At 47.4% G+C, this 17,812-nt stretch overlaps 2 protein-coding genes across 6 annotated transcripts in view; both read right to left on the bottom strand.

Moving 5' to 3' along the window:
- Positions 1–8,043, bottom strand: part of LOC128774181 (lysozyme-like protein 6) — a 61,497-nt gene extending 53,454 nt beyond the window's left edge. The window contains exon 1 of the mRNA XM_053892483.1: positions 7,931–8,043. The gene's annotated coding sequence lies outside the window, so the exon portion shown is untranslated. The remainder of the gene's footprint in view (positions 1–7,930) is intronic.
- Positions 546–17,492, bottom strand: GOSR2 (golgi SNAP receptor complex member 2). Of its 5 annotated transcripts, none has more exons than XM_019437479.2 (6): positions 17,362–17,492; positions 10,777–10,841; positions 8,884–8,992; positions 7,931–8,063; positions 5,380–5,520; positions 546–2,167 (listed from the first exon to the last, which is right to left on the bottom strand). In XM_019437479.2, the coding sequence occupies exons 1-6, from the start codon at positions 17,388–17,390 to the stop codon at positions 2,006–2,008; spliced, it is 639 nt and encodes a 212-aa protein (XP_019293024.1). In that variant the 5' UTR covers positions 17,391–17,492; the 3' UTR covers positions 546–2,005. The 5 variants fall into 5 exon arrangements, with proteins under 5 accessions (XP_019293024.1, XP_019293025.1, XP_019293026.1 ...); XM_019437480.2 differs by having other exon boundaries at positions 8,884–8,989; XM_019437481.2 differs by lacking the exon at positions 17,362–17,492 and adding an exon at positions 17,104–17,233.
- Positions 17,493–17,812: the final 320 nt, after the last annotated feature.

Below are 17,812 nucleotides of genomic sequence, written 5' to 3'. Positions count from 1 at the left end.
ACATATATATATTTATATATATACACGTTATATTTATATATATACATATATATGTATATATACATAAATATGTATGTGTGTGTGTGTGTGTGTGTGTATATATATACGTATATATATACATATATATATATATACACACCTTCCTCTGAAATACGATCTCTGGCAGGATCCTCAGATGCCCAGGGGATAGGACAACGGGTCTGCGCAATTTAAAAATCCATTTTTTTGGAACCCTTTTTATGGACTGCAGAGATCCCTGCGCTGGCAGGGGTGCTGGGGGTGATGGAAATTTCACCTCCCCAAAATCAGACCTAGGTCGGAAGACACCTTGACCCCTCTGTATACCCTTCAGTCCACCGTTCTCACTCTGGCAAGGCCCTCAATCCTTTCATGATGGAGTCACAGATTCCCCCTTCCTTGGAAAGCCACGGCCCCTGTTCAGCCCAGAGGGGAAGCAGCGACAGAAAGCCCACCAAGTGTGAAATCGGCACCCAGGAAACTCCCGTTAAAAGATCTGCGACCATTAAGAAACGTTCACCAGAAGGTATGCCAGAAAAGACCAATATTGCTCCAGCAACAGGTGGGAAGTAACTAAGGGAGGTGGGATGGGACACACAGAAAAGGGAAAGAAGACCGAAGACAGTCCAAGTGACAAAAAATAAACACACGAAGTAGGCGGAGCACGACGATCACAGGTGGAGTTAATACTGACCAGGTTTCCAGTTCTTCTGGGAAATTCTGAGATTGTTTTGTCTTGCCATAAGGCCACTGAGCCTACGGCTGTAGGGCCTGTGACAGATGAAAACACATGCTAACCAAGTCTTTCTAGGATTCGCAGCGCTCGATCGCAACAGAGAGGCTGGCTTTACGATAAATTCCACAACACACCAGGTACTGGTACAGCCTTAATCTGGGGTTGGTCAGAGAAGGGAAAAGTCCCTGGTCCCTGAGATCAGAGACTCTCAGAACACCCGGGACGTCTCCAGGGTGGTGTCAGCCCACACCGGCTTGGTGGAACGGGGGCTTGGCTGGCAACTGCTAATGGATTTCAGGGGAGGAAAGAGAGCAAAGACTCAGACACCAAAACTAGAGGAGATGCTGTAATGGATACATCATGGCAACGTTCTCCGGGCCAAAGGCCCACCAGAGCCCGGGCAGGATGCCAGGCCAGTCCTAGAACCACAGAAGCCAATCATTCTGTTCACCACTGGGAAAAAAATCAGTGATGGGGGTCTTCAGCCTCAAGACTGAACAGTCTCAGGGAGTAACACTGGCCTCGCTTTAGAAGGAGAAACACCCAACGGTCCTAATGTGGAAAATCTTACTCGCTGTCTGCAGTGGCATCGGTGCCTCTGCTTCCTCTAGGTAGTGGCTTCCAGGGAAGGGTGACAAGTACCAGCAATTAGTCATCTGCATGTCACTGGGGGGAGGGGGCACAAGAGCATGGAAATCCATCTGTTATAATGACGCAGGAAAGCAGGCCTCTTTCCCCTCCTTTTGGCTTCTGCGCTGGGTTATCCGCGAGGAGCCAGAGAGGCCAAATGATGCCAAAGTGAACGGTCCTATGTGCAAGGCTCGCTATTGAAAGCCTTCCCTGGGCGAGCATCAGCTACGTGGACAAGAACAGCAAAATGATTCTTTCCCTCCCTCTTCTTTCTTCACCCCTTACCCTTACATCACTTCCACCCCTAGTGAGGGCGAGAGAGGGCGAGAGAGAGCGAGGGCGAGAGAGAGCGAGGGCGAGAGCGAGAGAGGAGATACTCTCATTTCCTTAGGACCATGCATCTTGGTAGCATTCGCTTCCCCTCCAAGGTGTTACAGGAAACAGAGCAGGTCTGAAACTCCCGCTACGTTACAGATCACGATGACTCCCAGTGGTCTTCACAGTTAAGAAGGGCATACATTTAATAAGGCAGCCTCCGGGCCCCCCCTCTCTTTCACGCACACACACTCACACAGACTCTCGCACGGTGGGAACGACGCTCAGCCGCGGGGCGGGGCTAGCTCATGTCAGGTACTGCACCACGAGGAACATGACCACACAGGTGAGAAGCATGCCACCGATCATGAAGTACTTGTCCTGGAAAGCCCGCTTCTCAGTGAGCCGCATCACGGTGTTGGACAAGCCCAGCATGTTGGCAATGTCAAGGATCTTCTTCTGAGTCCCCTGGAGCGGACGAGAAAAGAAGGAAACACAAAGGTCAGCTCCTTTTGCCAAGGAATGGGACTTCTCCTAGAGACAGTCTCTGGGTCATACCTAAAAGCATAAGCAGCATCAATCAGGAATAGATCCACTCTGTGGTCAAATGACTTTTGATCAAGGTACCGGAGCAAAGCAAGGAGGAAAGAAAAGCCTTTTCCACAAATGTGCAGGAATGATGGACCCTAGTACATATATATATCGTGGACATATATACATACATGTCTCGTATGTACCACACAGATGTCTGTAAGAAGATCCTCAGTTCATATCATACACAAAAATTAATTTGAGATGGATCACAGAATTAAACATAAAGCTTCGAAAGGAAAACACAGGAGAATGAAACAACCCAGGTGTACATCCACCAGAGAATGGATAGACCACTTATAGTGTATCTGTACAATGGGATATACTACTTGGCAATAAAAAGGACCTAATTACCAACTTGGAACAGTATGAATGAGCCTGGAAAACATTCCTGAGAGGAAGAAGCCGCTCTTGGTAATACATTTATATGAAGTCCACTAACAGGCAAAGCTACTTTACAGTGAGATAAATCAGAACGGTGGTTGCCTGGAAGGCAGGCAGGCAGGCAGGCTGGCTGGGAAAGCATGAGGGATTGTCCGGGGGTAATGAGGACGGTCTACGTCTTGACAGCAGTGTGAGTCACAAAGGTATATGCATCTGTCAAAATTCAATGACCCACACGAATTCGATCCGTACGCCTACTGTATGTACGTTACACCTCAAGAGAAAATTTTAAAATGAGAATGTTTTACATATTTTTAAAAAAGGAAACCTCAGAAAACTTTTCCTCTGCTCCCTGACCCCAAAATCCTGGCTATCGGCCCGTTCACTGTGTGGGACACAGTGGGATTCTGCTGCGTCTAACGTGTGGGTCAATGTCCATGTTCGCGAGAGGGTCTGAAGCGGGTGACGTGGAATGACCGTCACCAACACAATGACCCCTTGAATACGTGCCATCAAGACCAAAAGAGTATTTTATTCCTAAATCAACAGCCCACAGCACTCAGCCTGCCCTTCCTATCTGCTTTCCAATTTTTGTTCTTAAGAACACTTGACTGCTCACGAAGTGGCAAGTATAAACAGATGCTGGGCAGACCCCAACTCGCTTCCACACACGTGGCCCATCTGGATGGACGGCATCTAACCTAATGCCCCACATTCAGTTTTTAAATGAACAACACATTAACGAGCAAGACAGAAGAGGCAGAAGTGAAGCCAGCATGAGGCATCACGGACAGGCGCTCGAACCCTGGGTTCAGCCCAGTGACGAACAAGCCTCCCCAGAAGAGATCTTTCAGGTCAAACTTTACCGTTGCCAGCGGAGGCCAGAGACATGTTTTTGCAACGACAGTGATGGTGAAATTTAGGCTCTTGCTAAAGATTCTGGTTAGCTCTGGGGTGCCTGGGTGGCTCAATCAGTTAAGCGTCCGCCTCGTGATCTCGGCTCAGGTCATGATCTCACGGTTTGTGGGATCGAGCCCCACACTGGGCTCTGCGCTGACACCTCGGGGTCTGCTTGGGAGTCTGTCTCTCTCTGCTCCTCCCTTACTTGCATGCACACCCTAAGTAAATTATAAGTAAACTCTAAAAAAAAAAAAAAAAGATTCTGCTTAGCTCTGAAGGCAGATTATTTCATCCCTACATGTAATACAAGTACCCAGCTTCTAAAATCACCTGAAAATTAACATAAATTTCAAAAAATGTATTCCTTTCCAGCCACAAATTTCCCCCAGCCACGGCCCAGCAACTTCACTCCTTTTAATGGTTTAGGCAGGAGTGGGGTGGGAGGAGGATGGAGAGAATCAAGACCAAAAGGCGGGTAGGTAGCAGCGGGTGTACAGAGGAAACTGAATTAGAAACCTCACGTTCCGACCCCAACCGCCTCACTGGGCTGCCCTGCGCGTCCTTCTGGGGACAGCACAGGGGCAGATGCCGCTGAGACTCCTCAGTGATATCAGACTTTGATAGGAAGCAAACATTCGCTTTCGCAGTAAGCTCTAACCCCCCACCGGGTCGACGTCAGTGCGACACGGGGAGGTTTGTCCTAAAAGGGTTTTACTGTTTTCCCGAGATATGGGCAATTTTCTAAAGAAAGGGCAGATTAATCATCACGTATCAGTTCAGATTACAGCAGGTGGCCGTTCCGAAAGAGGGGCACCCACGAAGCCGTTGGAGACACACTTCCAGACCACCAGAAGCACCACGGCCGGCAGCAGGGCGTGAGGGTCACTTGCGGGCTGCCTGACCTTCTCCCTGGTGACGACGGCAGGGGCTGTGCAGCAATGTACTGAAGTCCCGCGGGGCTGACGGGCTCAACGCGGTCCAACAAAAACTAAGATAAATCTCACACTTCCGAGTGACTGTTTCTCACAGCTCGGTGGCTGGGAGCGCTGCGTTCACAGGGGACCACACCCTGATAATAGGCACAGCCCACACCCCATTATCCATTAGAGCTGATACAGGAAAAGGGCTGAGGCTGAAACATCATGACTGACATCAGAATCTGTGTAATGTTTCTGTAAACCACTCCCAGGGGGTTTGAGCCTCGGCCAGTGGGGCGGGGCTTCTAGGAATACCTGGGACTACAGACAGGGCAGCTGCTGCGGGCCAGCCCAGATGCTCTAGAAGCCCTTCTGCGTCTGCGGCTAGTCAGCCCAGGCAGCCCTCCGGCCCCACCCACAGGGGCTCAGTTACAGGAGCACAAAAGGTCTCGGTTATCAGGTGGTCGGCAGGAGGGGCTCTCCGGGAAACCACGTGAGGGCGAGGGGCCGCGTGTGGCCACGTGTGCCTTCTCAGAATCGTGCGTTCTGTAATTTCGGCAGTTGTGGGATTTCTTGGTCTTAGTGGTGCCTATCGTAGCAGCCACTTTCATGGTAAGTTCAGTAAACGGAAAAAGACCCAGATACCAAGTGATGACAAATTATGGTTCGTTGCAAGCACAAGAAGCAGCTGTGAGCGAAGGGAAGGTGGTCACTTGTGGACTCCTCATACTTCAGCTCCAAGAGAAAGGACCCCAGACTCAGGGCTCTGTCTCACCACCAAAATAACAAAACGCGAGGATACGTAACCAAGACGTCAACGCGGGTACCCAACTGGTGGATGAGGCCAGAACGAAGGGCCTCCTCCCTGTCCCCCAGAAAAGCCCCCACCTTCAAGGTCAGTCTCTGGGCCCTCAGTCCGTCCAGAATACTGTGCCCGCCTCCGATGAGGTCATCCATGCCATGGTGAATTTTCTGGAGGGAGGAGTTGAAATGCAGCGAGCTATCCATTGGGATGGTCGTGTCAGAGTCCTGTGAAAGAGACGCAGGCACAGGATTAGCTCTGCCGCCTGGTCAGCTCCTGGGGTCCCAGCGGGTCTGACTGCTCCGCCTGTCGGCCAAGGCCAAGCCAGAGAGACAGCCAGATACACACGGCCTGTGAATTCCTGCCTCTCCACCATGACCACCACTTAAGAAGGAACATCAGTCCTGCAAGGTCTTGCTGGGCTTCTCCTGAAGGCTTTCTCTGACTACTCCCCTATTAACTTAGCTTGTTCCAAATGTTCCTTTCCTTGGCTTTCCCTTAACACAGTATTACAGGTTTGCTTTTGTTCTGCAGCTGTTTTATCTACAGCTGTCGCTGCAGTTAGACGGAGTCTGACTAAGGACAAAGGAGACGAAGGCCAAATGGGTAGTCGGGATGGGACAATTCTCCTCAGCGGTCCAGAAAGGGCTGTAAAGAAATGAAGGAAGAAAAAAACTGACACCGATCAAGTACTTTCCACCCTGATGCTCATTACCCTAAGCTCACTTAATCCTCATCCTAACGTTATAACACAGTTACTGTGCTATCCCCATTTTAGAGGTGAAGAAACTGAAGCTCAGAGAAGTCTAAGATCACACAGAGCTGTTCAGTGCAGCAGGGCCTGTATCTCACTACTGAGTGCAGAGCCGGCCCTCTTAACCATCCTGTGGGAAGAAACACTGAGACTGGTCTCAGGGCTCTAAGTTTACACCAGAAGCGGACTGGATACAGAAGGCAGTCAGGACTGGCCGTAGTTCCCTTCTTTCCTGCCTCCTGACGATCGCACATTCTTCTGCCATGCAGGGTCATTCTCCCCTCTTTCAATCACCACGAAGAGGTTCAACCACCTCTTCCTTGCTGCATACGTTCAGAATCACTTTTCATGCACCTGCTCTCAGTGCCCCCTGCTAACACAGGAGCGTTTCGAGAAGCAGGCAGGGACCACAGCTTTTCACTTTTTCACAAGCTTTACTCTCAGCATCTTAAACAATGTTCTGCATACAGCTAATGCTCAGTGGGTCACAAGACTCCAGTGTTTGAATGAATCAAAGAGAGGCTTCTCTTCATTCGACAAGCGTTTATTGAGTGCCTTCTGTACACAAATCGTTCTTACCCTTCCGCCTGAAAGGGTAGACCTAATTGGGCATTATCACTCAGAAAAACATATCATAGTTCCAGCTCACAGAGTGACCGGCAAGAAGTTCATCTGGCAAAGTCAACTTTGATTAAGGGGCACTGCGTGCAGAGCACCGCACCGAGCTGATATGCAAACAAAAGAATTCTGAGCGATCGTCCCTGACCTAAAAGAGGTTTGAGTACCCAATGCCATAGCGATCAAAAGCCCACACACCTTCTGGCGTGTTGTAGAGTTCATTACGCTTTTGAAAGGCAGCTATAAAAACTTGAAACTACCAAAAGGAAGGAAGGAAGGAAGGAAGGAAGGAAGGAAGGAAGGAAGGAAGGAAGACAGCTGTGCCTACCACTATGCCTCCAACACGTCCTCCTCACACTTCTGAATTGTTAATCAGTGTTACTTGACTGCTTACTCTAGAGAAGCAGAAACTACACAGGCACATTCTGAAACACTCAGGGAAATTTGCTGCAAGTGTGGACACAGCAGAGAGACTTAAGCATCTGTGAAACGTGGGCTGATTTGAATTCTGATGGCAGGCTTAGAGAGCTAAGACCTCTTGAGAAAATGAACCTCTCTGTTAAAACAAAACAAAAAAACCCAAAACCCACTTCACTTGGTGGAAATACATTATAAGGGCCCTGAAAAAGGCCAGTGTGTCCTCTAGCCATCAACAGCCATGTGCAGGAATGGATCCTACTAAGACCGAGGGGCAGGGGCAAGGGTCTCCCAAAAATCAAACATGCAAACCAACCAGGCCACTTTCGAACAGGCTCAAGTCAAGCAATCCATCCAAAACAAAAGACCTGTTAACAAAGTCCTCCAAATTGCTGCTCAGATTTGGGGCAAAAACATTTTAAGGCATCTGACACGGGAACCACACACATACACAGCACGATGGCAAGTGCCTGCAGGCAGCTTTGAAATGCTGCCCCTCATGACAAATGGTTTCAGTTCTCATCATCTGTCTCTATCTGATCAGAAACCATTTCCACCATGTGAACTTCCACCTCTCAGTCAAACCAGGTCATTTTCACCCCTGCCCACTCCTTCAATTTAACTGCTTCCACTTCGGGTTTTCGTGTTAGAGAAGGAGGTTCCCTGTCTAGGTCTAGTGTCTGTGGCAAGGCACAAAGCCCACTGTTACTTCCAGTCGATCGGCTTCGGACACCCCCGACAAAGATGAAGTTCCAGGACCCGAGTTTCAGTGGCGACAAGCTGCCGAGTGCCTGTAGACACTGCCCCCCCCACCCCCTCCCGCCCCCCCAACCAGGAGCCTGGCTTACGTTAGTGGTGAAGGTTCGAGACAGAAGTTCCTCTCGCTGTCTCTCCTGCTGCTCCCTTGCGTATCGCCGATGCTGGAAGTTTCTGAGAGCAGTCTGCAGGTGCTGGACATCATACTTTAACTGGTCAACACGACTGGAATTGATGGAGACAGAGATTACATTCCAGAAACCCAGGGCCGCACATTTTGAGCGGCCAGCCTTCGTATTCAAGAAAGATGCTTCCTTACTTCTCCCTACACCACTGCATGCTGTCCCCACCAAAATGATCTGATTTTGATCACTGATGTTGAAAATAAAGAAGCGGCCTGTGGTTAAAGTACGGTTGTAGCACACGAGATTCCAACAGCTTTACTTAAGCATCTGCTGGTCTCTGATTCTGGATGCATGACAGGGAACAGGTGACAGGAAGCAGGCTCAAGGACCTCTCCCTGACCTTCCATGGATTATATCGCTTTTCAAGAAGGAGCCCAAGGGCACCTTTCGAGTAAAGCAACAACAAAGTTTCATAAGAACTTTTGGGAGCAGGGGCTGGGCTGGAGGTGGTGAGGGTTTTCATTTGAATTTCATGGCGGAGTATCAAATGTTAGATCAGTATTTCATTATAAATCGGCTGATTGAAGTGATTAAGGGCAAGATTTCATCTCAATCCAAGAATGCAGCAGGAACCAGAGGGCAGTGCACACCTCCCTGGCTGCTGGAGGCTTCAAGTAAGGCCACGGGTCTGGCCAGAAAAACAGTATTGGAGGCAAAATTTCAAAATGACCCAATGTGAGGAGACACAGGCTTCTGAGCCCCTAACCTCACAGGCTTTTTATTTTGAGGAAGTATCACTGAAACGAAACCGTGCCCTTTAGGGGGACTTCATCTTCACAGAGTCTCAGTTTTTCAATGTGTAAATGGATTTTCAGAATATCTGACAGCCTCCCCTGGACAAGAGGCGTCACAACACTCACAGTTTGGCATTCTGTCTTTTGTTCGGGGGCTCCTTGCTGGACAGAATCTCCAGACGTTCTAGATGGCTGAATATCTGGTCAATGCTTGCTTGGATTTCGTTTTCTACTACTGCACAAAAGAGAAAAAAGAGTAATTGCTGGAAAAGAGACAGTGAGCTTAAATTAGAATGATACAATAAACATGTCTTTTTCCATATCCAATAAATTCAAAGAAACCCATTCGAAAAGGAGAAAAACGCGTATCGTACTGAATAATGGAAAAAAATTCAAGTGATACTGATTCTGTAAATGTTGTTCTAAACACACACACGCATATATACATGTAGCTGTTAATGTCATAGCAATGCCAATTGTTTAAAAAGCTACAGATAAATCTGTAGAAATAAATTTCCTGCCTTTAGAAAATAAAATGAATATTTGGGTTGTCCAAATAAAATATTTTAAGCAAAATGCAGTATCTTCTGAAACAGAATGAGGTCTCTTTTCCTTTGAGATTATTCTCAGATACGAGTTATAAATATCTAGTAAGAAGGCTGCCAATTGAATTCCCTACAGTAATGAGGTTAAAAGAAAAAAAGCACAAAGGGGAAGATTAGTGTGTGAAACACAGAGAAGAGCTCCCTTGAGGCTTTCCATAAGGACGGGCAGGCTGATGCTGGAATCCCCAAAATAGACTGAATATCACTAGGAAAGGCCCAGGAAAGAATCCACAGAGGTAAAGATATGATAAATACAGTCATTTTCCTTATCCCTCTTGATAAACAGTCAACATGACCTCTTTTCCATTTCTAATCATGTGACAGTGAGACTGCTGGGAAGGCAAACAAAGCAGATGGATAGGAACTAAACCGTGTACAAAAAGGGCACCCAGGGGGGCGTCTGGGTGGCTCAGTCGGTTAGGCATCCGACTGTGCCCGACTGCTGATTTCAGCACAGGTTGTGGTCTCACAGTTCGTGGGATCGAGCCCCACACCAGGGTCTCTGACAGCTGTGGCGTCAAGTGGCCTGTTTGGGATTCTCTCTCTCTCCCTCTCTCTCTGCCCCTCCCCTGCTTGTGTGCTCTCTCTCTCAAATAAATAAATAAATAAATAAATAAATAAATAAATAAACAAACAAACAAACATTAACAACAACAACAAAAAAGGTACCCAGATTGCTTCTTGCCCAATAAAGACACGACAGTAAAGAAGCAATGTCACCCTCCTAGCCCAACCTGCAGCAGCTAACATATGCACTCTAGATTAGAACAGGGTGGGGCACAGAACCCAGAAAAGAGATGCTTTTGACGCTCCAAAAAGGAGGCATGAGCAAACAGAAAAGGGCATAGCGACAGCCAGGTGGGGAGGTGAACTGGTGGCTTCAGCAACGTGTGGGTAACCAGTGGCATCTGTTGTGGCCAGCTCAGAGAAAGGACCTTTCCTGGCCAACAGAAAACTGTAAAACAAAAAGCAGCACTCTTCTCAAATGAAACCACAGTGTGGGAACTACACTAATTAATATTGCTATTCGTTTCTGAATAATCCTCCTAAAAAGCCACAGTTCTCAGCTCAGAAGAAATGACCAATTCCAGTTAAACATCTCTGAATTTGTACGGAGTACATTCCTCCCAGGGCTCGGTAATTAGATTAAGACAGAGGAGAGGAGGTCCATTCCCATAGGGCCCTGTCAGGGTGAGTTGAGGGGTAATGGGGGATAAGGCCTGTGGGATTCCACGGGGCGCAATGAGAGAAGTCAGAGGCTTTGCCAGAGGGTTTTTCTGTCCACCCCTAACAACAGAACTCCTTCGGCATGGAATCATTAAGCCCCTGAGGCAGCAAGGCGGTCAGGAAACCCAGCCCATTAGCATCGTGTCATCAAGAGAAAGGACTCTGGTCTCCATAGTTAATTACTCACAGTGCAGAGACTGCTTGTCCGCTGTCTCCAGGCGTCCCATGTGAGACTGGATCTCGTGGACCTGCCTATCAAAGGAAGAGAGAGGAAATGAGTGAGACAGGAGTCATCAACAGTGCTTCGGTCAGGAAAGACAAATTTTCTGATGCCAACGTGTAACTGATTTAAATCGACAGCATCACTGAACTGTAAACTTTGTTAAGTGGCACTTTAGGCCACATGTTTTGGCCTGGTTTCTAATATTTTACCATGAATATTAATAAGAACACTAACAGGCGGCGCTTACTAAGTGCCTGCCACATCGGAGACATTCTGCAAAGTCAATAACCCTATGGGGAAAGGACCATTATCATCTTCGTTTTATAAATAAGACAACCGAAGCCCAGAAAGGTTATGTAACTTGTTCAAGGTCACACAGCAAGTGATAAACCTCAATCCGGACCCAGCCAATCCCACTCTCTGTTCTTTGACCCGATGTGCTGAGCGCTGGTCTGTACTAGGGAGAGTCAAAGGGCAAGAAAGATATAATCCTTGTCCTTGAGAAACAATGTAATTAGGAATGACAGGCCAGAGAGACATGACAAGTCCCAAGAAGATTTAGGGGAACATCACTACATGTAAGTGTAAACAAAAAGGAAGCCGAGGGGCTATGCGCAGTGGCGTGGTGCCAAGCAAACGTAAGAAAATCAAAGAGTAAAAGCTGGCGGAACCCGGTGGCGTCAAGTGAGTTCTAAAGAGCACTCTGAAGACGGAAACTTGACCTGATGAGGGAAGAGGTGAAGAAAAGGATCGGCAAAAAGGCACGTCACGTGGATTACAAGCAGGTGGGCCTGCCGGGAAGCGAGTAGGGGTCGGAGGGGAGAAGGGATGAGGCAATCAGTGCGAGAAAACTATCAGAGGAAGGTCCTGAAAGACGGGGATGTCCCGTCCGGTAAAGGCCTTTCCCTGGCAATACCAGGCGAGTGCCACCTCATTGGGAAATGCGACACCGTACCCTGGCTCCCCAGCGTGGTCTCAGATGGCGGGCCCTAGCGTGCTCTCCGGAGGCTCCTCGGGGCTTGACCAAGGTCACCCCCAGAGCCCTTCCTAGCAGTCGTCTGCGATCAGTTCTGGAATACTGCCTATGCTACCCCAACAACGGGCTCCTGGTGCTTCCGGTCTCTCACATCAGAGGCACAGGAAAGCAGTCTGCTGAGCAACTATATCACCTCCAACCCTTGAGGGAAAGGTCAGCAACCAGCCTCCACCATGAGCACCACAATCTGTGAACCCAAATTTACCAATGCAAGCCAGAAGCCCAAACTGGGTTTCAACTTTGTCTTGTCTTTTCCAGGGCTTTCCTGCGGACTCTAAACATGACCCACGGCACCAGAAGCAAGGCCGGCGCTCTACTGAGTCTGAGCGCACCTGGGTAAGACCCACAGCCCTGAAAGGAAACTAGAAATCACCACTAGAGATGGAGGGGCCAGACTGCTCCTCCGGTAAGATAGGTCCTGATAGTGTAGAATGAGGGCACGTGGAGGTACGGAGGTAGATGGAAGAACACAGCTTGAGTTAACCAACATCTGGGTCAGGGTAACCACAGAGACAGCAAGAGGACTGCACGGCGACGCCGATGGGAAGAGAATTAGGATTTTACCGAAGGCCTGCATGTAGGCAGTGAGGTAAGTTGTCAATGGCAGCTTCATAGAGCAAATGTGAAAATTAGCAGTATTGACAGGAACAGGAACAGAAGAAAAAAAGGGAGGGGGGCAGGGGGCAAAGAGTATCCAAGACAACTCTGAATTAAGTATGAGAGGGATAACCTGATCCACCTGCTATGAGGACTTATGACAAAGCCATAATAACAACACAAAACCAAACAAAACAACATCATTGCAGTGCAGAGACAGACAAACCCTAACCCTGACCCAGGAGCAAAGAATAGAGTCCAGACACAAAAAGAAACGCAAGATGGTTTAAAGCCCAAATGTAAAAGGCAAGGCTTTAAAATTTTCTGGAGAAAATACAGGAATGCATACTATGACTTCAGGTTGAAGAAGAATTTCCTAAACAAGGCAAAAAACAATACTGTCCCCCAAACCACACAAACCACAAGACTTGTCAATTTGACTACATTAAAACAAAAAACCTGTCTACACCAAAGATGCTCTAAAAAAATAAAATAAAAAGACAGGCAGAGACTGGAAGATACCCGCGGCAGATAAGAAAGGACTAATGTCTAGAATATATTAAAAAATGCTGCAAATCAACAGGAAAAGTCAAAGCACTTTTGTAAAATGGGCAAAGAGCGAATGACAGAAAAGAAAACCCAAACATATCTATATCCATATCTACATCTGTATATTATTCCACTTGACTAGTAATCGGAAGAATGCAAAGTCAAAATAATGAGATAGTACATTTCTCCCATGGATTGACAAATACTTTAAACTTTAAGGACGAGGGCTTCATGGCAGGCTAAATAATGGTACCCAAGGGATGCTAGCAAAGATTTCCAGCATTCTACCACAGGACTGCCTTCAGCTCTACGTTTTGTTCAAGATTTTTTAACAAACCAACTTACGTTGATGACATTTGCACACGACTCTGTGCTATAATGAGCCTAGGTTAGGATGCTGTACCACAAAACAAATAGTAATATTTTCATTTAGGCTAAAATAGTAAAATGAAATTTGTCAGGGATGAAAAGCATCCCCACTTAAGAATTTTTTAAAAAGTCCCCAATGTACAATATCAAGTGGCATTCCATCCTGGGAGCTGTCTGTTAAAGGCCCCTATTAAAGACTTCCCCTGACGGAAGATGGATGAAGAGGATGACCGGGAAAGAGTCTAGAAGTCAAGTCATGAAGAGGAATGGTCAAAAGAGCTAGTGATAATAAGCCTCTGAGAAAAGAAAAGAAAAGAAAAGAAAAGAAAAGAAAAGAAAAGAAAAGAAAAGAGAAAAAAGAAAAAAGAAAAAAAAAACTCCATTAAAATGGGGCAGCTGATGCTTTTCAAATACATAGAGCTGACATACAGGCAGAGGAATGGGCTCATTCTCCACTGCGGCTCCTGAAGGGAGAGCCAGAACCAAGAGCCCCATTCAGGAGGGCAGCTTTCAGCTCAACCTGCCCCTCCCCACAAAAACCCCAGAATAATTATGAACTCTCTCCCTTCAAGCAAAGGAAGAAGGGGGGCGCCTGGGTGGCTCAGTCAGTTGAGCGTCGACTCTTGGTAGGCTCAGGTCATGATCTCATGGTTCATGGGTTCGAGCCCCGTGTCGGGCGGGCTCTGCGCTGACAGCTGGGAGCCTGCTTGGGGTTCTCCCTCTCTCTGCACCCCCCCCAACTCGTGTTCTTTCTCTCTCTAAACTTAAAAAAAGAAGAAAAAAAGAAAAAAAGGAAGAAGAAAAAGAGCTCCTGCATGTTTAAACACAGGGTACATGAACTGCTTCGGGTTTTATAAAGGGTCTTCCTGACTACAGGGAGTTGGAATGGAAGATTTTGCCAGTCCCTTCTAATTTTTAAAGTCTATGAGGACAGGGTGAGAGATGATGGCAACACTCATCCTATAAACACCCTTCCGGTAGCTTATACCGTTTTCTTTTTTTTTTTTTTTTTTTTTTTTTTTTTTTTTTTTTTTTTTTTAGCATTTTTTTTTTTTTTATTGTCAAATTGGTTTCCATACACCATATGGTTTCACTCTTATGTGGATCCTGAGAAACATAACAGAAACCCATGGGGGAGGGGAAGGGAAAAAAAAAAAAAAAAAGAGGTTAGAGTGGGAGAGAGCCAAAGCATTAGAGACTGTTAAAAACCGTTTTCTAAGCCAAAATGGATAAACTTTAAAGTTGCAGGGAAACAATACTGACTTCTCCCACCTAAGCTCTGAATGCTTTGAATGAACTAGAAGAGATACGGCCAAGAAAATGATTCCAATCTCTGCATTTCATGCCTGGGAGGAAATCAAATGCAAAACAACAAAGCAAGTAGGCATGGCATAGGGGGGACTACTATGTGGCAAGTCTGTTTTAAACCGAACTGGGAATTCAGACAACACACTTGAAGCCAATAAGGAGCAGGTGATGCACAGGCAGGACTTGGGGCGGGGGTGGGGGGGGGGTGGGAGGTGGACACTAGAAACCAGAAGTCTTAGCCCTGTCCAGCATGGGGTCCGTGGTCGGCTTAGGTAATAACATCACCAAGCAGAGAGACCGAATAGTAAGAAAACAAGGTCACTGTTGCTGACTAAAAACAAACAAACAAACAAACAAATCCAGTCTGTAGAAATGAAATTGCTTTTTAAAAGTCCATGGAACTACTCTCATCCCTTCATATACACCCATTTTGTATCCATGCTGCCTCTGACCCCTATGAGCAGGGAACAGTTTTAGAGTGAAAAGATACTGGTTGCAAGTTCTGGTCCCACTACGGACTGGCTGAGGAACCAGGAACAAGCCATTTAACTCCTTGCTTGGTGCCTCAGTCTCCGGTAAAACAGGGTACACACATGAATAAATAATCACAATTATTTAAAGGCTCATAGATCCAAATGCAATATGAAATTGCTGTGTAACCTTTACGGCATCATACAAACATTTGTGGTTGTTTTTGCTTTACTTAAAAGTAGCGGGAACCATCTGGTCATTTTCACCTCACCCACCTTGCCGCTTCTACATCTAGCCTCTCACCAGAAGGCAAAATCGAAAAAAGGAAAAACTGGTCTTCAGATAAGGTAACAGTTTTCACACCCAGCTGCTCACCAAAATCACTTGGAGAGCTTGTTAAAAATACAGCTTCTTGTGCTCCAGACCTACTGAATCGGAAGCTCTAGGGATAGAGGGACCTAGGTGGCTTAGTCGGCTAAGTGTCCGGCTTCAGCTCAGGTCATGATCTCACGATTCGTGGGTTCGAGCCCCACTTTGGGCTCTGTGCTGACAGCTTGGAGCCTAGAGCCTGCTTCGGATTCTGTAGCTCCCTCTCTCTCTCTCCCCCTCCCCCACTCACACTCTAATTCTCAAAAATAAATAAATATTTTTTAAAAAATTAAAAACGAAAAGAATCTCTAGAGATAATAAGGTCCAGGGCACTAAGTGATCCTAGGCTATATAGGGGACAAATATAGACACCTCTACAACCACTTGAATATCAAAAATAGAAGCCTGGCCACTTATTCGTCTATAAAGTTCATCCTAATGCAGTATTATTTAAGCATAAAATGTTTATTCTGATTTTCACCTCCCGTCCCTCCCCCACTCATTGCTCAGGCAGTTAAGGAGTTTTCAAGATACAGAACTTTCAAGTACTGATTTCATTCCAATGTACTGTCAGGGACATGGCAAGAGATAACCACAAACTGGGTTCAAAGTTCCAGTAAAATTAATATGCTCAGTTACTGTTGTGTCAATTCAGCCTCAATCATTAATTTCTGCAACTGCAAAAGTTAATTGCTGACGCGCGCAGGATTGTGTGTTTCCTTTTAAGACACTCAATCACCAGTATCATGAAGCTGAAAGGAGCCTCAAAGTTTAATGAGCTCCAAACTAACATTTTATAGATCAGAAAAAGAAGTCTAGAACCAGAACTCCCAGGGCTGGTTCAATACTTCAGGGGAAAGACAGACTAAAAGATCTGTCCTTTCTTAGTAATACAAAAATAATTCTATTTCATTCCTTTTCCAATGGACTCACAGGTCTGATTATTTAAGTTCCATCATATATATAGATATAAAAATTTTTTTCTAAAGTAGGCTCCACGCCCAGCTTGGAGCTTAACGCAGGGCTTGAACTCACCACCCAGAGATCAAGCCGTGAGCTGAGATCAAGAGTCAGATGTCCAACCGACTGAGCCACACAGGCGACCCGTCCCTTCTTATAATTTTTATATGAGAATAGGGCTCCCAGGGTAAGAGCAAATTCTGTCGTTTTAATACTGTTACAAAGTAGGTTTTATATTTGCACTCAAACCAAACACTTTATCATTATGGTCTCTAGTATAAACCAAATCAAAAGAAAAGGGAAAAAAGTGTAGCAGCAACAACAGATTAGTGTCAATCAAGAGTAGGGGCCGACGTCATTTAGGAGCTGTGAGTTACAATGAAACTTATTCTGACGACCTTAGCTCAATGATGGATCTTTCTAAACTGCTAAAGAAGATTCCGTTTGTATTGTTCATTTGCACTCCATCCAATCCTGCCACACCTTAGATTTTTTTCGGACGTCCCTGGGCTCTCCAAGTGAATAGTAAACTATGTGTAGGGGCCCTGACTCCCACCATCTCTACCAACCCAGAGCAGTGAGGTGGCAGGTGCTAGACAAACAATTATCTGTAAGTGTGACTTTCCCTTCACCTAGTCTACTTAGCAGGTAGTCGCGGCCTCGAAGATCTCATGAGCCGTCCGGCCCAACGTCCCCACGCATCAGGCCGGACCCTCCAACCGCCGCCGACTTGGGCATCCCGCCAGAGACAGAACTTCCGAGCCGCCCCCGGCAGCGCCCCGGCGGAAGGACTCGGCCTCCACACTGGCGGGCGCCCGAGGCCCCAGCCAGGGGAGCCGGCCTCACCCAGCCTGGCTGCGCCCCCGCCCGTGCCCCGACGCGGCCCTCACTTGTGCGTTTGCTGGTACAGCGGCTCCATGTCGCCGGCCCCGCCGGGTCCGGCCCTGGCTTCCTTGGAACACGTCCTCACAGCCCCCCTTCCGGCTTCCGGCTACCGGCTTCCGGTCGCAGGACCCGCCCCCTCCTGCCGGCCAGGGCTGCCCCGGCGCGCGCCCTGCCGGTGGTGATGGAGACAGAAGAGGAGGGCGACGGGAGAAGAGGCCCGGACAAAAAGGCTAAGGGTAGTCAGAGGCACTGCCGCAGATCGGGGACGAGGAAGCACAGTTGTGGGTAGGGGGGCGGGCTTCGGCATCGAGTCAGGCGTTGACAAGGGCAGTCGGAGAAGTAGGGACGTGAGGTCCTCAGAGCAAAGCTGCAGGAGAGCTGGTGGACACCTGCCATTCCCCAGCGGAGGCTGGCTGGGGGGCTGTTCTCGCTCTGCTTCGCAGTAAACTGCTCAGT

The sequence above is a fragment of the Panthera pardus genome, unplaced genomic scaffold (assembly GCF_024362965.1).
Source record: "Panthera pardus isolate Hobbes unplaced genomic scaffold, ASM2436296v1 HiC_scaffold_3, whole genome shotgun sequence".
Lineage (NCBI taxonomy): Eukaryota > Metazoa > Chordata > Mammalia > Carnivora > Felidae > Panthera > Panthera pardus.
Note: the sequence above shows the minus strand (reverse complement) of the source record. Positions and strands in the feature narration are given on the sequence as shown.